This window comes from Bufo gargarizans, chromosome 9, assembly GCF_014858855.1.
Source record: "Bufo gargarizans isolate SCDJY-AF-19 chromosome 9, ASM1485885v1, whole genome shotgun sequence".
Lineage (NCBI taxonomy): Eukaryota > Metazoa > Chordata > Amphibia > Anura > Bufonidae > Bufo > Bufo gargarizans.
In genome coordinates this window covers 19,791,735-19,810,540 of record NC_058088.1, presented here as the reverse complement: position 1 = coordinate 19,810,540, position 18,806 = coordinate 19,791,735, and the positions used below count along the sequence as shown (strand labels likewise).

The following is an 18,806-nucleotide window of genomic DNA, read 5'->3' as shown; positions in this document are numbered from 1 at the left end:
TTACCTCCCCAAAATGGAATAAAAAGTGATTAAAAAGTAATATGTGTTACAAGCAGGAGGGGTCTTCCAGCTGTTTGATTTTCTTAGTTACTACTTTATTTTGGCAGTTGCTACACAACTGTCTTGCATCTACTTCAGGGTTTGGTTATCGCCTAGCTTTGCCTGGTTGATTAGGGTGTAGTTGCGTATGGTTGAGCCTATTTATATCTTTGCCTGGTTGATTAGGGTGTAGTTGCTAATGGCCTTTATCTATGCCACACTCCACACTGGTTGTCGGGTATAGTGTTTACCATATGCATTTCCTCCTAGATTCTGTTACTCTGATTATGTTCTAGATTAGTGTGTTTAGAGAGAGAGTTTAGTGGGTTGCTATGTTAGGGATTTTTTGTTGCTGTGCTATTGTATTATCTAGGCTGAATTGCTGCTTTGAATTTAGATAGAATCAGTTAATCTATTGCTCCATTTATGGTCATTCATCTGCTATTTTTCTGTATACCATACATCTTCTATACACTCAATTTCTGTATTATCTCATTCTTCCATGACCCTCAGCATTTGATTGCTGTCATCCAATGTTGGTATAATTGTATATATGCCAGCACTATCTGATTATTCATTCAGTATTCATTTTACACTTTTAGTGCCCTCTTGGATACTTAGGAAAAACCTGCACAGATAGAGACCCATGCCAACCACAGCCATGTCAACACAATGGAGTGTGTGTGCCCCAAGGTAGCAGCTATCACTGTGTATGTCCTTTAGGAACCCAAGGTAAGTGCAGATGTTCTAATGGGTTGCATGCTACAAGTTAATGGGCCATAAAGAGGGCCATAAAGAGGGAAATACAAATCAGTAAACCTGGCTGGGAAGCACTCACTTGCTTTTACAAATGACTATATAGCTACATATACTCCAATTCGGCACAGTGGGGAATAAGACCATATCCACTACTTCTTAGCATAGGCATGTAACTTTTAAAGTGGCCATTAACTTTAGATATTAGTAAGGAAAATTTTGGTGAAACCTGCTGGCAATAAAACTCATGGTGGGTGTTCTTGAACAGTAAATTGTTGGCATATCCGAGATTGGCCAAATCAGCAGATAACTGAAGTGCATAACAATCAAAATAGTTTGAGAAATTCCCTGGCACTTCTAGAGATACAATGCAGTTAGAGAATTAAGCAACCAAGCTCAGTTGAACACATAGAGGCTGAAATGTCATAGGCTAATTTCCAAATACAAGCCTGGGCACTTACTCCATTGCTCCTTTTGGCCACAGACAAACCACTGAGAAAGGTCAGTTTATGACCAAAACATCCTGTATATGGAGATTGGTCTATGATATTTGACCCTACATATATTCATAGCCTAGTTATTTCATGAATCTGTAACTGAATTGTATCTCTAGGAGTGTTGTAAAATATCTTGACTTGATTGGGGACTGTGACACATCCTTTAAGGTAGTATTACAATCAAAATAGACTTAAAGCTCTCCACAAGAAGGAAGAAACCCTACTTTGTCATTGTTACAGGCAGTCAGTATGGAGAATGTGCCAACCAACTGGTTTGACTTTGCGATAGTCCTGAAGGCATTATACTGGCAATCACCGTTTACCTCCTATACAAGTCAGGGGATCCACCAGGCCACTACCTTTTGGAATAGCAGAGGGGTCAGAAACGCTGTTGTAAAGTATCAAGAGGTCAGGGCAGCTAGCTCAGGATTAGTACGGTGAACAGACACGAGTCAGGTCAGACGGCAGTGAGACAGAATACAGGAATCAGGCAGAAGTCAGAACACAGACAGACAAATGGATTATGTCTCTTTTGTAAGGCCTAGCAAGCTAGTGAAACCAAAAGAAAGATAATGGATTGCTCAGGCAAGAGGTGGAGCCAACAGCCGAGTAAATATTTGAGATATGATTAGCTCATTAGTCAAGCAGCTGCACACAGAGGAAAAGGCGAGTTAAGACTTGCAGTACCACAGGGTGTAGTGAGTTTAAATGAATATCAACTCTAATACACACAGAGGAAACTGCAACAGACACAGGTTGAGTGGAGTGGTGCCTGTGCCTGCCCAGGAGCAGGTGACAACGGCAGCCACAAACCACTGTTGTAACAGTCTATAAAGGGTCGGACAGTGACTCACTAAGTAATCATAGCATAGGTAGCACTAGAGAGACATTTTTTTATCTTCAGGAGGAGATCTACTGTAGATTTCATAAGTTTTCAAAGGAAGCAGACCTCCTATCAGATGGATTTTCTCTGCAACAAATACAATCAGTACCTTCGGAAAGCCATGGCAATCAACTATATCAGCCAATAAAGACAGAAAACGCCATAATAGTGTACATAATAGTGAAAGCCACAGTACCCCACAATAGTGACACAAAAAAAGCCCCATACATGAACCCATAAAAGCCAACATCCTAGCAGTACCAGAAACACAATAACAACTTTATTGTCCATCACTAGCGTGAACAAGTCCTCATATGATAAGTTTTAACATAGAATAAAATAAAAAAGATAAGATGAGTGTTAGTTCTGTGATTCATATATTCCTTCGCTTTTATCAGGAGTCCGCTGTGAAGTCAACATTGATGACTGTGCCACCACTAAACCCCAGTGTTTTCATGGGGGCACTTGCCTGGATAAGGTTGGTGGTTTCACTTGCATATGTCCTCAAGGCTATGTAGGAGACCGCTGCGAAGGGGATGTCAATGAGTGTCTCTTCAACCCATGTGACCCTCGAGGGACTCTGACCTGCGTCGAAGTGGTCAATAGCTACCACTGCCAATGCCATCAAAATTATACTGGTAAGGCATTGTCGAATTTCATTTTCTAGCAGATGTTTTTGGAAAAAGTTTGAAGTTCACCAAACTCACCCCTATACAGCATGATACAGATTTATCAACAGTACAAACAAACCGTTAATGTATCGGCTTTTTTCACTACAAGATTGTTGGAATATTTTGAGAAATTAGTCACAACTGGGCTGCCTCCTTACTTTTGCATAAGGTAATTAGGAGGCAATCCAGACTTCACTGCCTAACTACGGAGGAGAATATATTTTAATTCTCTCCTCTGGCATTCAAAGATATTAAAATCACTGTGAGCATGCCCTACATATACAGGGCGGCCCACGAAAAAGTAGCCTGCCTCCGGAGATAGTATGACAAGATGAGCAAGCAAGTGGATTATTATTTTTTTTTTATTACCCACAAGTCACAAAAGATGCTGACAGTGGTCCCCGTTCACGGTTATACATCTTTGGACACGTTGGATGATGTTGGCTGATACTGCTTGCAGCTCTTCAACAGTGATGCTGGAGAAGAAAAAATGTCCTGCTTTTTCGAAAAAGATGGGGAAGACGCCACACCTCATAGAGCTCACTGGAACAAGTTCATGAACTGTTTACGGAGGAGTGAACTGTGAGCAAGGAGTTATGGCCACCACTTTCCCCAGATTCGTCCACATGAGATTTTTATCCGTGGGGGAAATTGAAAACCAGAAAGTGTCCGCTAACAATCCACATCCCCTGGATGAACTCAAGGAAAACAACACAATCCACTGCCAGCAATATCAGCCAACATAATCCGACCTGCCCAAAGATGCATAGACATCAACGGGGACCACTTTCAGCATCTTTTGTGACTTTAGGGTACAAAAAAAATAAAAAATCCACTTGCTCATTCATCTTCTTATACTTTCGCCAGAGGTGGGCTACTTTTTCGTGGGCCGCCCTGTATAATCAGAATTCATGTCAAGCATTTCCCCATAGTGAAACATGTGGTTCCAACATTTTGGAATATTAATAGTAATTGGAAATTAATGGTTTGGAAGCTAAAGGGTTGGAATTTTCTTGTTCCTTTTTATCTTTCTTTTCTATGGTCAACTCTTATATACGTACCTCATGCACATTTTGCATTCTCCTCAGGTCAGAGGTGTGAAAATCTAATCAATGTCTGTGACAGTAACCCATGTGAGAATGGCGGAGTTTGTGCAGTGGCCGTAAACAGTCATCTTGGATTCACATGCTCTTGTCGAAAGGTAATTATCAAGGATCAGTCAGCACAACTGAATAGGTCCTCGGTAAAGCTAAGACCATGCTAATGGAAAAAAAGTTCATCTTATTTTTATTCTAGCTAAAATATATTTGAAGAAGCCATGTCTTAATCACTTAATGGTCCAAAACTCCCAGCATTCTGTTAACTGACTGGTAAATGTTAATGCCACTTGAAGTTTTATACTTCGTCTTCATTTACACTGGTCAACCACCATATTGACCACTGAGAAATAACAGACTATAGCTTTTGACTCTTATTGTGGAGAGTTCGTAGTAGGCGTAAAGAGTCTTATAGGCCATGGAATTCTGCTGTCAAAGTCCTCTCACGTAGTTAAGCCAGTGCTCTCTCTGCTCTGCACTGATGAGGAGCAATCACCCCAAAACAGCTGTCTGCAGATAAGGTAATGGTTTAGGTGTAATCCTAAATTATATCACAAGGACTGTTTATGAGGTCAAACATTGACTTTTACGATAGCTACCTTACATCTGGTGGCATTAGAGGCTCAACTTTTTCTTTGTGGAAAGAGAGGTATTTTGCGTACAATAGCATTGTCCAATAATCTAATATACAGTGGGGGAAATAATTATTTGACCCCTTACTGATTTTGTAAGTTTGTCCAATGACAAAGAAATGAAAAGTCTCAGAACAGTATCATTTCAATGGTAGGTTTATTGTAACAGTGGCAGATAGCACATCAAAAGGAAAATCGAAAAAATAACTTTAAATAAAAGATAGCAACTGATTTGCATTTCATTGAGTGAAATAAGTATTTGAACCCCTACCAACCATTAAGAGTTCTGGCTCCCACAGAGTGGTTAGACACTTCTACTCAATTAGTCACCCTCATTAAGGACACCTGTCTTAACTAGTCACCTGTATAAAAGACACCTGTCCACAGAATCAATCAATCAAGCAGACTCCAAACTCTCCAACATGGGAAAGACCAAAGAGCTGTCCAAGGATGTCAGAGACAAAATTGTAGACCTGCACAAGGCTGGAATGGGCTACAAAACCATTAGCAAGAAGCTGGGAGAGAAGGTGACAACTGTTGGTGCGATTGTTCGAAAATGGAAGGAGCACAAAATGACCATCAATCGACCTCGCTCTGGGGCTCCACGCAAGATCTCACCTCGTGGGGTGTCAATGGTTCTGAGAAAGGTGAAAAAGCATCCTAGAACTACACGGGAGGAGTTAGTTAATGACCTCAAATTAGCAGGGACCACAGTCACCAAGAAAACCATTGGAAACACATTACACCGCAATGGATTAAAATCCTGCAGGGCTCGCAAGGTCCCCCTGCTCAGGAAGGCACATGTGCAGGCCCGTCTGAAGTTTGCCAATGAACACCTGAATGATTCAGAGAGTGACTGGGAGAAGGTGCTGTGGTCTGATGAGACCAAAATAGAGCTCTTTGGCATTAACTCAACTCGCTGTGTTTGGAGGAAGAAAAATGCTGCCTATGACCCCCAAAACACCGTCCCCACCGTCAAGCATGGGGGTGGAAACATTTTGCTTTGGGGGTGTTTTTCTGCTAAGGGCACAGGACAACTTATTCGCATAAACGGGAAAATGGACGGAGCCATGTATCGTGAAATCCTGAGCGACAACCTCCTTCCCTCTGCCAGGAAACTGAAAATGGGTCGTGGATGGGTGTTCCAGCACGACAATGACCCAAAACATACAGCAAAGGCAACAAAGGAGTGGCTCAAGAAGAAGCACATTAAGGTCATGGAGTGGCCTAGTCAGTCTCCGGACCTTAATCCAATCGAAAACCTATGGAGGGAGCTCAAGCTCAGAGTTGCACAGAGACAGCCTCGAAACCTTAGGGATTTAGAGATGATCTGCAAAGAGGAGTGGACCAACATTCCTCCTAAAATGTGCGCAAACTTGGTCATCAATTACAAGAAACGTTTGACCTCTGTGCTTGCAAACAAGGGTTTTTCCACCAAGTATTAAGTCTTTTTTTGTTAGAGGGTTCAAATACTTATTTCACTCAATGAAATGCAAATCAGTTGCTATCTTTTATTTAAAGTTATTTTTTCGATTTTCCTTTTGATGTGCTATCTGCCACTGTTACAATAAACCTACCATTGAAATGATACTGTTCTAAGACTTTTCATTTCTTTGTCATTGGACAAACTTACAAAATCAGTGAGGGGTCAAATAATTATTTCCCCCACTGTATATGCATACAGTCTAACAGTCTAGAAGAAAGGAAAAAGAAACCCAACATGGATGAGACTTTGTGCTTCTTGGGGATGAGCTACTCATAGAGAATAATCAACTGTGCCAAACATGTTTGTAGAGGGGTCAAGAGAGATCACCCACTTCGGAATGTTGACATCACAGAAATCAGTCAATCACTGGGAGGCACCCCTGGCAAAGAGCTGATTTTTCTGGAGAATTACAAGGTCGCCCTTTTAGATGAATGGATTTGATGTAATACAAGAATGGCTTAAGTCTTCCAGAACATGAGCTACTATTATAGAGCAACTGTCCATTCCATTCCAAGCAAGCCCCCACCCCTCACAAACCCGTTTTTTTTTTTTTTTTTAATATGTTTTATTAATTTATAATGCAAAAATTCATATCCATATTACAATTATAATATTATAAAATCCTTCAGTCCGTAAATTTGTGATTTGCAACATGATTAAGAATAATTTCATGCAAGTATCCATGCTTATGGAGACAAAAAAAAGTAAAAATGGAGATCTCGCTTGCTGGGGGAAAGGCAGGATACATCCGCCATTCACAGCCTAATAGGCAAAACAAACACACAGAGCATCCCACTTGACATATTGTTATCTATAGAGGGGAAAAAGGGTTAGGGGCCCTCAGCCCGGGCGACAGCCAGGGAGCGAGCGCGCGCCCCGCGCTCTCTCCCCCGATCATAGGCGGGAAATTGACAGGATTGACCATCATGTAACCATTCATCCAGTGCTCACATTAACCGTACGTAGCGGGCCTACTGCGATCTTTGATCGCAAGCATTTCATAAAACAAATTTGGGGGTCCAGCAGTCTTCCATCGCAGTAGAGAAGGAACTTCTTGCATATTTTGCTGCCTCATCCCCATGTAGTTAAATTGAGAGTTTAATGCCCGACTTAACCGTAGCTCACATATGTCCACACCAGTGTCTCGCATATAAAGGGACTCAGCTCGAGTATCACTCGGTGATCACCGGCATTTAGGTAAGATGTAGACATAAGCATTACCTAAAACCGGCTCTGTCCCGCTAAGAGAACACCTCTTGGTACCCATACAACCTGTGTCATATCACTGCCTGCAGTCGAGCCTCATGTCTGTCAGAGAGAGCCGCGTCCTAGGGCACACCCATTCGCCGGGCTGCCCAATATCCCGGGCCCCGGATCCCCACCCATAACCGGCACGGTGTAGTGGTTCAATTAACCATTTTGGTTCGTTTTTAAAAAAAATATTTAACCGTTGTTTAATGGCGGAAGGTCCTGCCATCCCCCAGCATTCCTAGAGATACTCCAATTCCCAAGTGCAACTTCACCTCCTTTACTATTTATAATTCATATAGAAAAGACCGGACCAATAGGATCATTCCCAACCCAGCCCCCCCCCCCCCCCCCCCCCACCTTGCAGGAAGGAAAAAAAAATATAAAAACCAAAAAAAAAAAAAAAAAAAAAATAACCCAGATTAATTATTTAAGCTTGTCCCAGTCTGCCCACAGTTTGCCCCACTTTAGATAGGATCCTCTTTGTTTATACAAAATCCTCTCATAACTTTTCACTTTCTCAACCAAGCTTAACCAATGGTTGCAGTCTGGAGCAGAAGAGGAAAACCATAATCTGGAGATGAGAAGCCTGGCCAAAAACATTACTTTAATCAATAGTTGGCGTTTTATAGGCTGGTAATTGACCTCTGATAAATCTCCCAGGACCCATATCCTGGGGGACAGAGGAATAGCAATATTAAGTTTACGAGCCAAGTTAATTTGGACCGATCTCCAATAGCTGCTCACCATTGGGCAGTCCCAAAACAGATGTAAATGATCCGCCTCGGAATCGCCACAGCGTGGGCAGTCAGAGGAGGCTCTAAGTCCTCTCCTATATAACCACAGCGGTGTCACATATATTTTGTGCAAAATATTAAATTGTACAACAGTGTGATTAAAATTGTGTGAAACAAATTTTAAGCTTTCCCCTATATTCTCCCAATCTGGAGAACCCATCTCTAGAAGTACAGAAGACCAGGATCTTTGTCCTGGAGAAAGAACACCCAAAAAAAATCCTTTCATTAAGTGTCTATAACAGTGTGATATCTTAATTCTCGTGACAACTTTTTTACAGAGTAAATCATGTAAAAATTGGGGAGTATCTATAGAAAGAAAGTGACTATTCAAAGTACTAGAAAGTGCTGACCTCAATTGAAAGTATGCATACCAAGCCACCTCACCCAGGTTTGTTCTTTGCCTTAGCTCCGTCGGGGACAGGATTTGTCCGCCGCTGACCACCTGATATAAGTATTGAACATTCTTAGTCCTCCAATACTGGCAACAACCCAAATCCCCTAACTCCAAGAGCTTTGAGTTGTGCCACAATGGAGTACAGATAAGTGATGCCTTGACTCCACACCAGCTCCTTATAACCAGCCACGTCTTTATAGCCATTCTGCAAAAGAGTGTATACCCAATCTGTGGATTTGATAAATAATCAGACTCCAGTACAGTAAAAAAATCTGAAAAACCTGAGTCTTTCACCGCTCTGTTGCAGAAATGGCTACTTTCCCAATCATTAAAAAAACAAAGTTGAGAGGCCACGAAATAGCCCTTAAAATAAGGGAGGTTAAGACCTCCCTGATTATAGGGCATGGAAAAATAGAGTGCCTTCAGTCTCACGCGCTTCCTCCCCCATAATAGATCGTTCAGCATCCGCTCTATCAATCTAAAATACTTGTCCGTGATCCATACAGGCGAGTTGCGAAGGACATAAAGAACCTGGGGCAGCACTACCATTTTTATTAGAGAGATTCTATCCGCTCTTGCGGGCAAGATTTTTTGCCATATCTTAATTTTGGCCCTCAGCTTTTTCAACAGGGGAATCAAATTGAGTTGAAGGTATTCTTGAGGTTTGACAGAAACTGAAATCCCCAGGTATTTTATTGAATCAGAGATTGTTAGCTGATTGTCCCAGTCGCCTCGCAACTCATCTATAGGGAGGAGAACAGTCTTCTCCCAGTTAATCTGCAAACCAGACGGAGCAGAAAAAGAGCCCACCAAATCCATTATTCGAGGAAGAGTGGTTTCTGTTTGATGGACAAAAACCAAGATATCGTCTGCATAGAGGGATACACGATCATGCTTCCCCATTACACCGAAGCCAGACACCTGCGAGTCTTGCCTAATACTAACTGCTAAGGGTTCAATATAAATATTAAACAAGAGGGGGGAAAGAGGGCATCCTTGGCGAGTGCCTCTTCCTAGGGAAAAACTCTCAGTGATCTTGTCATTAATCCTAATCCTGGCAACTGGAGAGCCATATAATAACTGCACCATCGACATAAATCTCGGACCAAAACCCATTTTTTTCATCACCTCCCAGAGAAAAATCCACTCCACCCTGTCGAAGGCTTTTGTAGCATCCAACGACAGGATGGAGCGGGAGCCGCACCCCGGGGACTGAATATTCATAAATAACCTATGCAAATTATGATGGGTGCCTCTCTTTGGCATAAAGCCATTTTGATCTGGGTGGATAATGGTGGATATAACCCGCGAAAGCCTCCTAGCCAAAACTTTTGATAGTAGCTTAGCATCAGTATTTAGTAAAGAAATTGGTCTATAGGAACTCATTTCTATCGGGTCTTTATCCTTTTTGGGAATTAAAACAATAAGAGCTTCCATCATAGAACAAGGTAGACCCCCTCCCTGTGTTGCTTGGGAAAAAACCTCTAGTAGCTGGGGAAGAATCACATCACTGTACTTACGGTAAACCTCGTATGGAAGGCCATCCATCCCTGGCGACGAGTTCCCCGAGATGGACCCCAAGGCCTCCTGGAGCTCCGAAAGAGACAACTCCTCTTCCAGATACTCTATTTGGGCTTCACTTAAAGTAGAAAGTGGAATCCTCTCCAAGAACTGCGCCGCCAGATCGGATGACAAGCCGAGAGAGGAACTATATATGTGGGAGAAATATTTTAAAAAAGCATCCCTAATTCCTTCTGGGTCTGTTGTAATTTCCCCCTCTGTGTTGCGAATCGAGACAATAGATTGATTTTTCTTATCTTGTTGTGTAATTATCCTGGCTAAAAGCTTACCAGGGCGTCCGGACTCCGAAAAATATTTTAGGCCCTTAAAGAAGACTCTATGGTTTGCTTTCTCTATTATATATTTCTCCAAAAAACAACTGGCCTTCTGCATCTCTTCCCTGTTATACTCGGAAGGTTGGCTGGTAAATCGTGCAGTTGTGTCTGCAGCAGCTTTGACCAGTTCCTCCTCTTTTTTCTTAAATGTTCTCTTTGCTGCAGCAATCTCACTTATAAACACCCCCCTCAAATATGCTTTCAGGGCGTCCCATACTATATTGATGTCAGCAGAGGGGACGTTCACCTCCCAAAAGGAGGATATCAATAGTTTAATAGGCTCAGGGTTATCCATAATAGTAAGCCAGTATGGATTTAGCTTAAATCCTAACTAGGGATGAGCGAACCCGAACTGTATAGTTCGGGTTCGTACCGAATTTTGGGGTGTCCGTGACACGGACCCGAACCCGGACATTTTCGTAAAAGTCCGGGTTCGGGTTCGGTGTTCGTCGCTTTCTTCGCGCTTTTGTGACGCTTTCTTGGCGCTTTTTGAAAGGCTGCAAAGCAGCCAATCAACAAGCGTCATACTACTTGCCCCAAGAGGCCATCACAGCCATGCCTACTATTGGCATGGCTGTGATTGGCCAGAGCACCATGTGACCCAGCCTCTATTTAAGCTGGAGTCACATAGCGCCGCCCGTCACTCTGCTCTGATTAGCGTAGGGAGAGGTTGCGGCTGCGACAGTAGGGCGAGATTAGGCAGATTAACTCCTCCAAAGGACTTGATTAACTGATCGATCTGCAGCTGTGGATCATTGAGCTGCTGATCCTCAATTGCTCACTGTTTTTAGGCTGCACAGACCGTTTGTCAGTCTCATTTTTCTGGGGTGATCGGCGGCCATTTTGTGTCTTGTGGTGCGCCAGCACAAGCTGCGACCAAGTGCATTTAACCCTCAATGGTGTGGTTGTTTTTTGGCTAAAGCCTACATCAGGGTGAAGCTGTCACACCAAGTGCATTTAACCAGCAATAGTCTGTTCATTTTTTGGCCATATCCCAGTCTAATTCTGTCACTAAATCCATACCGGTCACCCAGCGCCTAAATACTAGGCCTCAAATTTATATCCAGCTAAATCTGTCCCTAGTGCTGTAGCTGGGCGAGTTATTTAGTGTCCGTTCAAGCACATTTCTTGTTCTGGGTTGAAATACAATTCCCAATTTAGCAATTTCATAATTTAGTGGTTCCTGCTATATCAGAGCTCTTTGAAATCTATCCCAAAAAGGGTATATAATATTGAAGGTGCACATAGGGTCATTCAGAGTAACTTCACACACACCCGCTACTGTGTATTTCCAAGTCTAATTCTGTCACTAAATCCATACCGGTGACCCAGCGCCTAAATACTAGGCCTCAAATTTAATTCCCTCTAAATCTCTCGTTACCCACCGCTGTACTGTTGTTGCTGGGCAAGATATTTAGTGTCCGTCAAAGCACATTTTTTGTTCTGGGTTGAAGTACAATTCCCAATTTAGCAATTTCATAATTTAGTGGTTTCTGCTATATCAGAGCTATTTGAAATCTATCCCAAAAAGGGTATATAATATTGAAGGTGCACATAGGGTCATTCAGAATAACTTCACACACACCCGCTACTGTGTATTTCCAAGTCTAATTCTGTCACTAAACCCATACCTGTCACCCAGCGCCTAAATACTAGGCCTCAAATTTAAATCCCTCTAAATCTCTCGTTACCGTTGTCCTGTTGTAGCTGGGAAAGTTATTTAGTGCCCGTCAAAGCACATTTTTTGTTCTGGGTTGAAGTACAATTCCCAATTTAGCAATTTCATAATTTAGTGGTTCCTGCTATATCAGAGCTATTTGAAATCTATCCCAAAAAGGGTATATAATATTGAAGGTGCACATAGGGTCATTCAGAATAACTTCACACACACCCGCTACTGTGTATTTCCAAGTCTAATTCTGTCACTAAATCCATACCGGTGACCCAGCGCCTAAATACTAGGCCTCAAATTTAATTCCCTCTAAATCTCTCGTTACCCACCGCTGTACTGTTGTTGCTGGGCAAGATATTTAGTGTCCGTCAAAGCACATTTTTTGTTCTGGGTTGAAGTACAATTCCCAATTTAGCAATTTCATAATTTAGTGGTTTCTGCTATATCAGAGCTATTTGAAATCTATCCCTAAAAGGGTATATAATATTGAAGGTGCACATAGGGTCATTCAGAATAACTTCACACACACCCGCTACTGTGTATTTCCAAGTCTAATTCTGTCACTAAACCCATACCTGTCACCCAGCGCCTAAATACTAGGCCTCAAATTTAAATCCCTCTAAATCTCTCGTTACCGTTGTCCTGTTGTAGCTGGGAAAGTTATTTAGTGCCCGTCAAAGCACATTTTTTGTTCTGGGTTGAAGTACAATTCCCAATTTAGCAATTTCATAATTTAGTGGTTCCTGCTATATCAGAGCTATTTGAAATCTATCCCAAAAAGGGTATATAATATTGAAGGTGCACATAGGGTCATTCAGAATAACTTCACACACACCCGCTACTGTGTATTTCCAAGTCTAATTCTGTCACTAAATCCATACCGGTGACCCAGCGCCTAAATACTAGGCCTCAAATTTAATTCCCTCTAAATCTCTCGTTACCCACCGGTGTACTGTTGTTGCTGGGCAAGATATTTAGTGTCCGTCAAAGCACATTTTTTGTTCTGGGTTGAAGTACAATTCCCAATTTAGCAATTTCATAATTTAGTGGTTTCTGCTATATCAGAGCTATTTGAAATCTATCCCTAAAAGGGTATATAATATTGAAGGTGCACATAGGGTCATTCAGAATAACTTCACACACACCCGCTACTGTGTATTTCCAAGTCTAATTCTGTCACTAAACCCATACCTGTCACCCAGCGCCTAAATACTAGGCCTCAAATTTAAATCCCTCTAAATCTCTCGTTACCGTTGTCCTGTTGTAGCTGGGAAAGTTATTTAGTGCCCGTCAAAGCACATTTTTTGTTCTGGGTTGAAGTACAATTCCCAATTTAGCAATTTCATAATTTAGTGGTTCCTGCTATATCAGAGCTATTTGAAATCTATCCCAAAAAGGGTATATAATATTGAAGGTGCACATAGGGTCATTCAGAATAACTTCACACACACCCGCTACTGTGTATTTCCAAGTCTAATTCTGTCACTAAATCCATACCGGTGACCCAGCGCCTAAATACTAGGCCTCAAATTTAATTCCCTCTAAATCTCTCGTTACCCACCGGTGTACTGTTGTTGCTGGGCAAGATATTTAGTGTCCGTCAAAGCACATTTTTTGTTCTGGGTTGAAGTACAATTCCCAATTTAGCAATTTCATAATTTAGTGGTTTCTGCTATATCAGAGCTATTTGAAATCTATCCCTAAAAGGGTATATAATATTGAAGGTGCACATAGGGTCATTCAGAATAACTTCACACACACCCGCTACTGTGTATTTCCAAGTCTAATTCTGTCACTAAACCCATACCTGTCACCCAGCGCCTAAATACTAGGCCTCAAATTTAAATCCCTCTAAATCTCTCGTTACCGTTGTCCTGTTGTAGCTGGGAAAGTTATTTAGTGCCCGTCAAAGCACATTTTTTGTTCTGGGTTGAAGTACAATTCCCAATTTAGCAATTTCATAATTTAGTGGTTCCTGCTATATCAGAGCTATTTGAAATCTATCCCAAAAAGGGTATATAATATTGAAGGTGCACATAGGGTCATTCAGAATAACTTCACACACACCCGCTACTGTGTATTTCCAAGTCTAATTCTGTCACTAAATCCATACCGGTGACCCAGCGCCTAAATACTAGGCCTCAAATTTAATTCCCTCTAAATCTCTCGTTACCCACCGGTGTACTGTTGTTGCTGGGCAAGATATTTAGTGTCCGTCAAAGCACATTTTTTGTTCTGGGTTGAAGTACAATTCCCAATTTAGCAATTTCATAATTTAGTGGTTTCTGCTATATCAGAGCTATTTGAAATCTATCCCTAAAAGGGTATATAATATTGAAGGTGCACATAGGGTCATTCAGAATAACTTCACACACACCCGCTACTGTGTATTTCCAAGTCTAATTCTGTCACTAAACCCATACCTGTCACCCAGCGCCTAAATACTAGGCCTCAAATTTAAATCCCTCTAAATCTCTCGTTACCGTTGTCCTGTTGTAGCTGGGAAAGTTATTTAGTGCCCGTCAAAGCACATTTTTTGTTCTGGGTTGAAGTACAATTCCCAATTTAGCAATTTCATAATTTAGTGGTTCCTGCTATATCAGAGCTATTTGAAATCTATCCCAAAAAGGGTATATAATATTGAAGGTGCACATAGGGTCATTCAGAATAACTTCACACACACGCTTCTGTGCATTTCCAAGTCTAATTCTGTCACTAAATCCATACCGGTGACCCAGCGCCTAAATACTAGGCCTCAAATTTAATTCCCTCTAAATCTCTCGTTACCCACCGCTGTACTGTTGTTGCTGGGCAAGATATTTAGTGTCCGTCAAAGCACATTTTTTGTTCTGGGTTGAAGTACAATTCCCAATTTAGCAATTTCATAATTTAGTGGTTTCTGCTATATCAGAGCTATTTGAAATCTATCCCAAAAAGGGTATATAATATTGAAGGTGCACATAGGGTCATTCAGAATAACTTCACACACACGCTTCTGTGCATTTCCAAGTCTAATTCTGTCACTAAATCCATACCGGTGACCCAGCGCCTAAATACTAGGCCTCAAATTTAATTCCCTCTAAATCTCTCGTTACCCACCGCTGTACTGTTGTTGCTGGGCAAGATATTTAGTGTCCGTCAAAGCACATTTTTTGTTCTGGGTTGAAGTACAATTCCCAATTTAGCAATTTCATAATTTAGTGGTTTCTGCTATATCAGAGCTATTTGAAATCTATCCCTAAAAGGGTATATAATATTGAAGGTGCACATAGGGTCATTCAGAATAACTTCACACACACCCGCTACTGTGTATTTCCAAGTCTAATTCTGTCACTAAACCCATACCTGTCACCCAGCGCCTAAATACTAGGCCTCAAATTTAAATCCCTCTAAATCTCTCGTTACCGTTGTCCTGTTGTAGCTGGGAAAGTTATTTAGTGCCCGTCAAAGCACATTTTTTGTTCTGGGTTGAAGTACAATTCCCAATTTAGCAATTTCATAATTTAGTGGTTTCTGCTATATCAGAGCTATTTGAAATCTATCCCAAAAAGGGTATATAATATTGAAGGTGCACATAGGGTCATTCAGAATAACTTCACACACACGCTTCTGTGCATTTCCAAGTCTAATTCTGTCACTAAATCCATACCGGTGACCCAGCGCCTAAATACTAGGCCTCAAATTTAATTCCCTCTAAATCTCTCGTTACCCACCGCTGTACTGTTGTTGCTGGGCAAGATATTTAGTGTCCGTCAAAGCACATTTTTTGCTCTGGGTTGAAGTACAATTCCCAATTTAGCAATTTCATAATTTAGTGGTTTCTGCTATATCAGAGCTATTTGAAATCTATCCCTAAAAGGGTATATAATATTGAAGGTGCACATAGGGTCATTCAGAATAACTTCACACACACCCGCTACTGTGTATTTCCAAGTCTAATTCTGTCACTAAATCCATACCGGTGACCCAGCGCCTAAATACTAGGCCTCAAATTTAATTCCCTCTAAATCTCTCGTTACCCACCGCTGTACTGTTGTTGCTGGGCAAGATATTTAGTGTCCGTCAAAGCACATTTTTTGTTCTGGGTTGAAGTACAATTCCCAATTTAGCAATTTCATAATTTAGTGGTTTCTGCTATATCAGAGCTATTTGAAATCTATCCCTAAAAGGGTATATAATATTCAAGGTGCACATTGGGTCATTCAGAATAACTTCACACACACACGCTTCTGTGCATTTCCAAGTCTAATTCTGTCACTAAATCCATACCGGTCACCCAGCGCCTAAATACTAGGCCTCAAATTTATATCCCGCTGAATTTGAATACAATACATTGGGCCAAATAATATATTTGTTGTTGTGGTGAACCATAACAATGAGAAAAACATCTAGTAAGGGACGCGGACGTGGACATGGTCGTGGTGGTGTTAGTGGACCCTCTGGTGCTGGGAGAGGACGTGGCCGTTCTGCCACATCCACACGTCCTAGTGTACCAACTACCTCAGGTCCCAGTAGCCGCCAGAATTTACAGCGATATATGGTGGGGCCCAATGCCGTTCTAAGGATGGTAAGGCCTGAGCAGGTACAGGCATTAGTCAATTGGGTGGCCGACAGTGGATCCAGCACGTTCACATTATCTCCCACCCAGTCTTCTGCAGAAAGCGCACAGATGGCGCCTGAAAACCAACCCCATCAGTCTGTCACATCACCCCCATGCATACCAGGGAAACTGTCTCAGCCTCAAGTTATGCAGCAGTCTCTTATGCTGTTTGAAGACTCCGCTGGCAGGGTTTCCCAAGGGCATCCACCTAGCCCTTCCCCAGCGGTGAAAGACATAGAATGCACTGACGCACAACCACTTATGTTTCCTGATGATGAGGACATGGGAATACCACCTCAGCATGTCTCTGATGATGACGAAACACAGGTGCCAACTGCTGCGTCTTTCTGCAGTGTGCAGACTGAACAGGAGGTCAGGGATCAAGACTGGGTGGAAGACGATGCAGGGGACGATGAGGTCCTAGACCCCACATGGAATGAAGGTCGTGCCACTGACTTTCACAGTTCGGAGGAAGAGGCAGTGGTGAGACCGAGCCAACAGCGTAGCAAAAGAGGGAGCAGTGGGCAAAAGCAGAACACCCGCCGCCAAGAGACTCCGCCTGCTACTGACCGCCGCCATCTGGGACCGAGCACCCCAAAGGCAGCTTCAAGGAGTTCCCTGGCATGGCACTTCTTCAAACAATGTGCTGACGACAAGACCCGAGTGGTTTGCACGCTGTGCCATCAGAGCCTGAAGCGAGGCATTAACGTTCTGAACCTGAGCACAACCTGCATGACCAGGCACCTGCATGCAAAGCATGAACTGCAGTGGAGTAAACACCTTAAAACCAAGGAAGTCACTCAGGCTCCCCCTGCTACCTCTTCTGCTGCTGCCGCCTCGGCCTATTCTGCTGCTGCCGCCTCGGCCTCTTCCTCCGCCTCTGGAGGAACGTTGGCACCTGCCGCCCAGCAAACAGGGGATGTACCACCAACACCACCACCACCACCACCTCCGTCACCAAGCGTCTCAACCATGTCACACGCCAGCGTTCAGCTCTCCATCTCACAAACATTTGATAGAAAGCGTAAATTCCCACCTAGCCACCCTCGATCCCTGGCCCTGAATGCCAGCATTTCTAAACTACTGGCCTATGAAATGCTGTCATTTAGGCTGGTGGACACAGACAGCTTCAAACAGCTCATGTCGCTTGCTGTCCCACAGTATGTTGTTCCCAGCCGGCACTACTTCTCCAAGAGAGCCGTGCCTTCCCTGCACAACCAAGTATCCGATAAAATCAAGTGTGCACTGCGCAACGCCATCTGTGGCAAGGTCCACCTAACCACAGATACGTGGACCAGTAAGCACGGCCAGGGACGCTATATCTCCCTAACTGCACACTGGGTAAATGTAGTGGCAGCTGGGCCCCAGGCGGAGAGCTGTTTGGCGCACGTCCTTCCGCCGCCAAGGATCGCAGGGCAACATTCTTTGCCTCCTGTTGCCACCTCCTCCTTCTCGGCTTCCTCCTCCTCTTCTTCCACCTGCTCATCCAGTCAGCCACACACCTTCACCACCAACTTCAGCACAGCCCGGGGTAAACGTCAGCAGGCCATTCTGAAACTCATATGTTTGGGGGACAGGCCCCACACCGCACAGGAGTTGTGGCGGGGTATAGAACAACAGACCGACGAGTGGTTGCTGCCGGTGAGCCTCAAGCCCGGCCTGGTGGTGTGTGATAATGGGCGAAATCTCGTTGCAGCTCTGGGACTAGCCAATTTGACGCACATCCCTTGCTTGGCGCATGTGCTGAATTTGGTGGTGCAGAAGTTCATTCACAACTACCCCGACATGTCAGAGCTGCTGCATAAAGTGCGGGCCGTCTGTTCGCGCTTCCGGCGTTCACATCCTGCTGCTGCTCGCCTGTCTGCGCTACAGCGTAACTTCGGCCTTCCCGCTCACCGCCTCATATGCGACGTGCCCACCAGGTGGAACTCCACCTTGCACATGCTGGACAGACTGTGCGAGCAGCAGCAGGCCATAGTGGAGTTTCAGCTGCAGCACGCACGGGTCAGTCGCACTACAGAACAGCACCACTTCACCACCAATGACTGGGCCTCCATGCGAGACCTGTGTGCCCTGTTGCGCTGTTTCGAGTACTCCACCAACATGGCCAGTGGCGATGACGCCGTTATCAGCGTTACA

At 43.3% G+C, this 18,806-nt stretch overlaps 1 protein-coding gene across 1 annotated transcript in view; it reads left to right on the top strand.

Annotated features, from left to right (window-relative positions):
• The window catches only part of NOTCH4 (notch receptor 4), a 75,992-nt gene that overhangs the window by 41,560 nt on the left and 15,626 nt on the right, over positions 1–18,806 (top strand). The window contains exons 20-22 of the mRNA XM_044305390.1: positions 642–771; positions 2,574–2,813; positions 3,935–4,047. Coding sequence (XP_044161325.1) covers positions 642–771; positions 2,574–2,813; positions 3,935–4,047 — 483 coding nt within the window. The remainder of the gene's footprint in view (positions 1–641; positions 772–2,573; positions 2,814–3,934; positions 4,048–18,806) is intronic.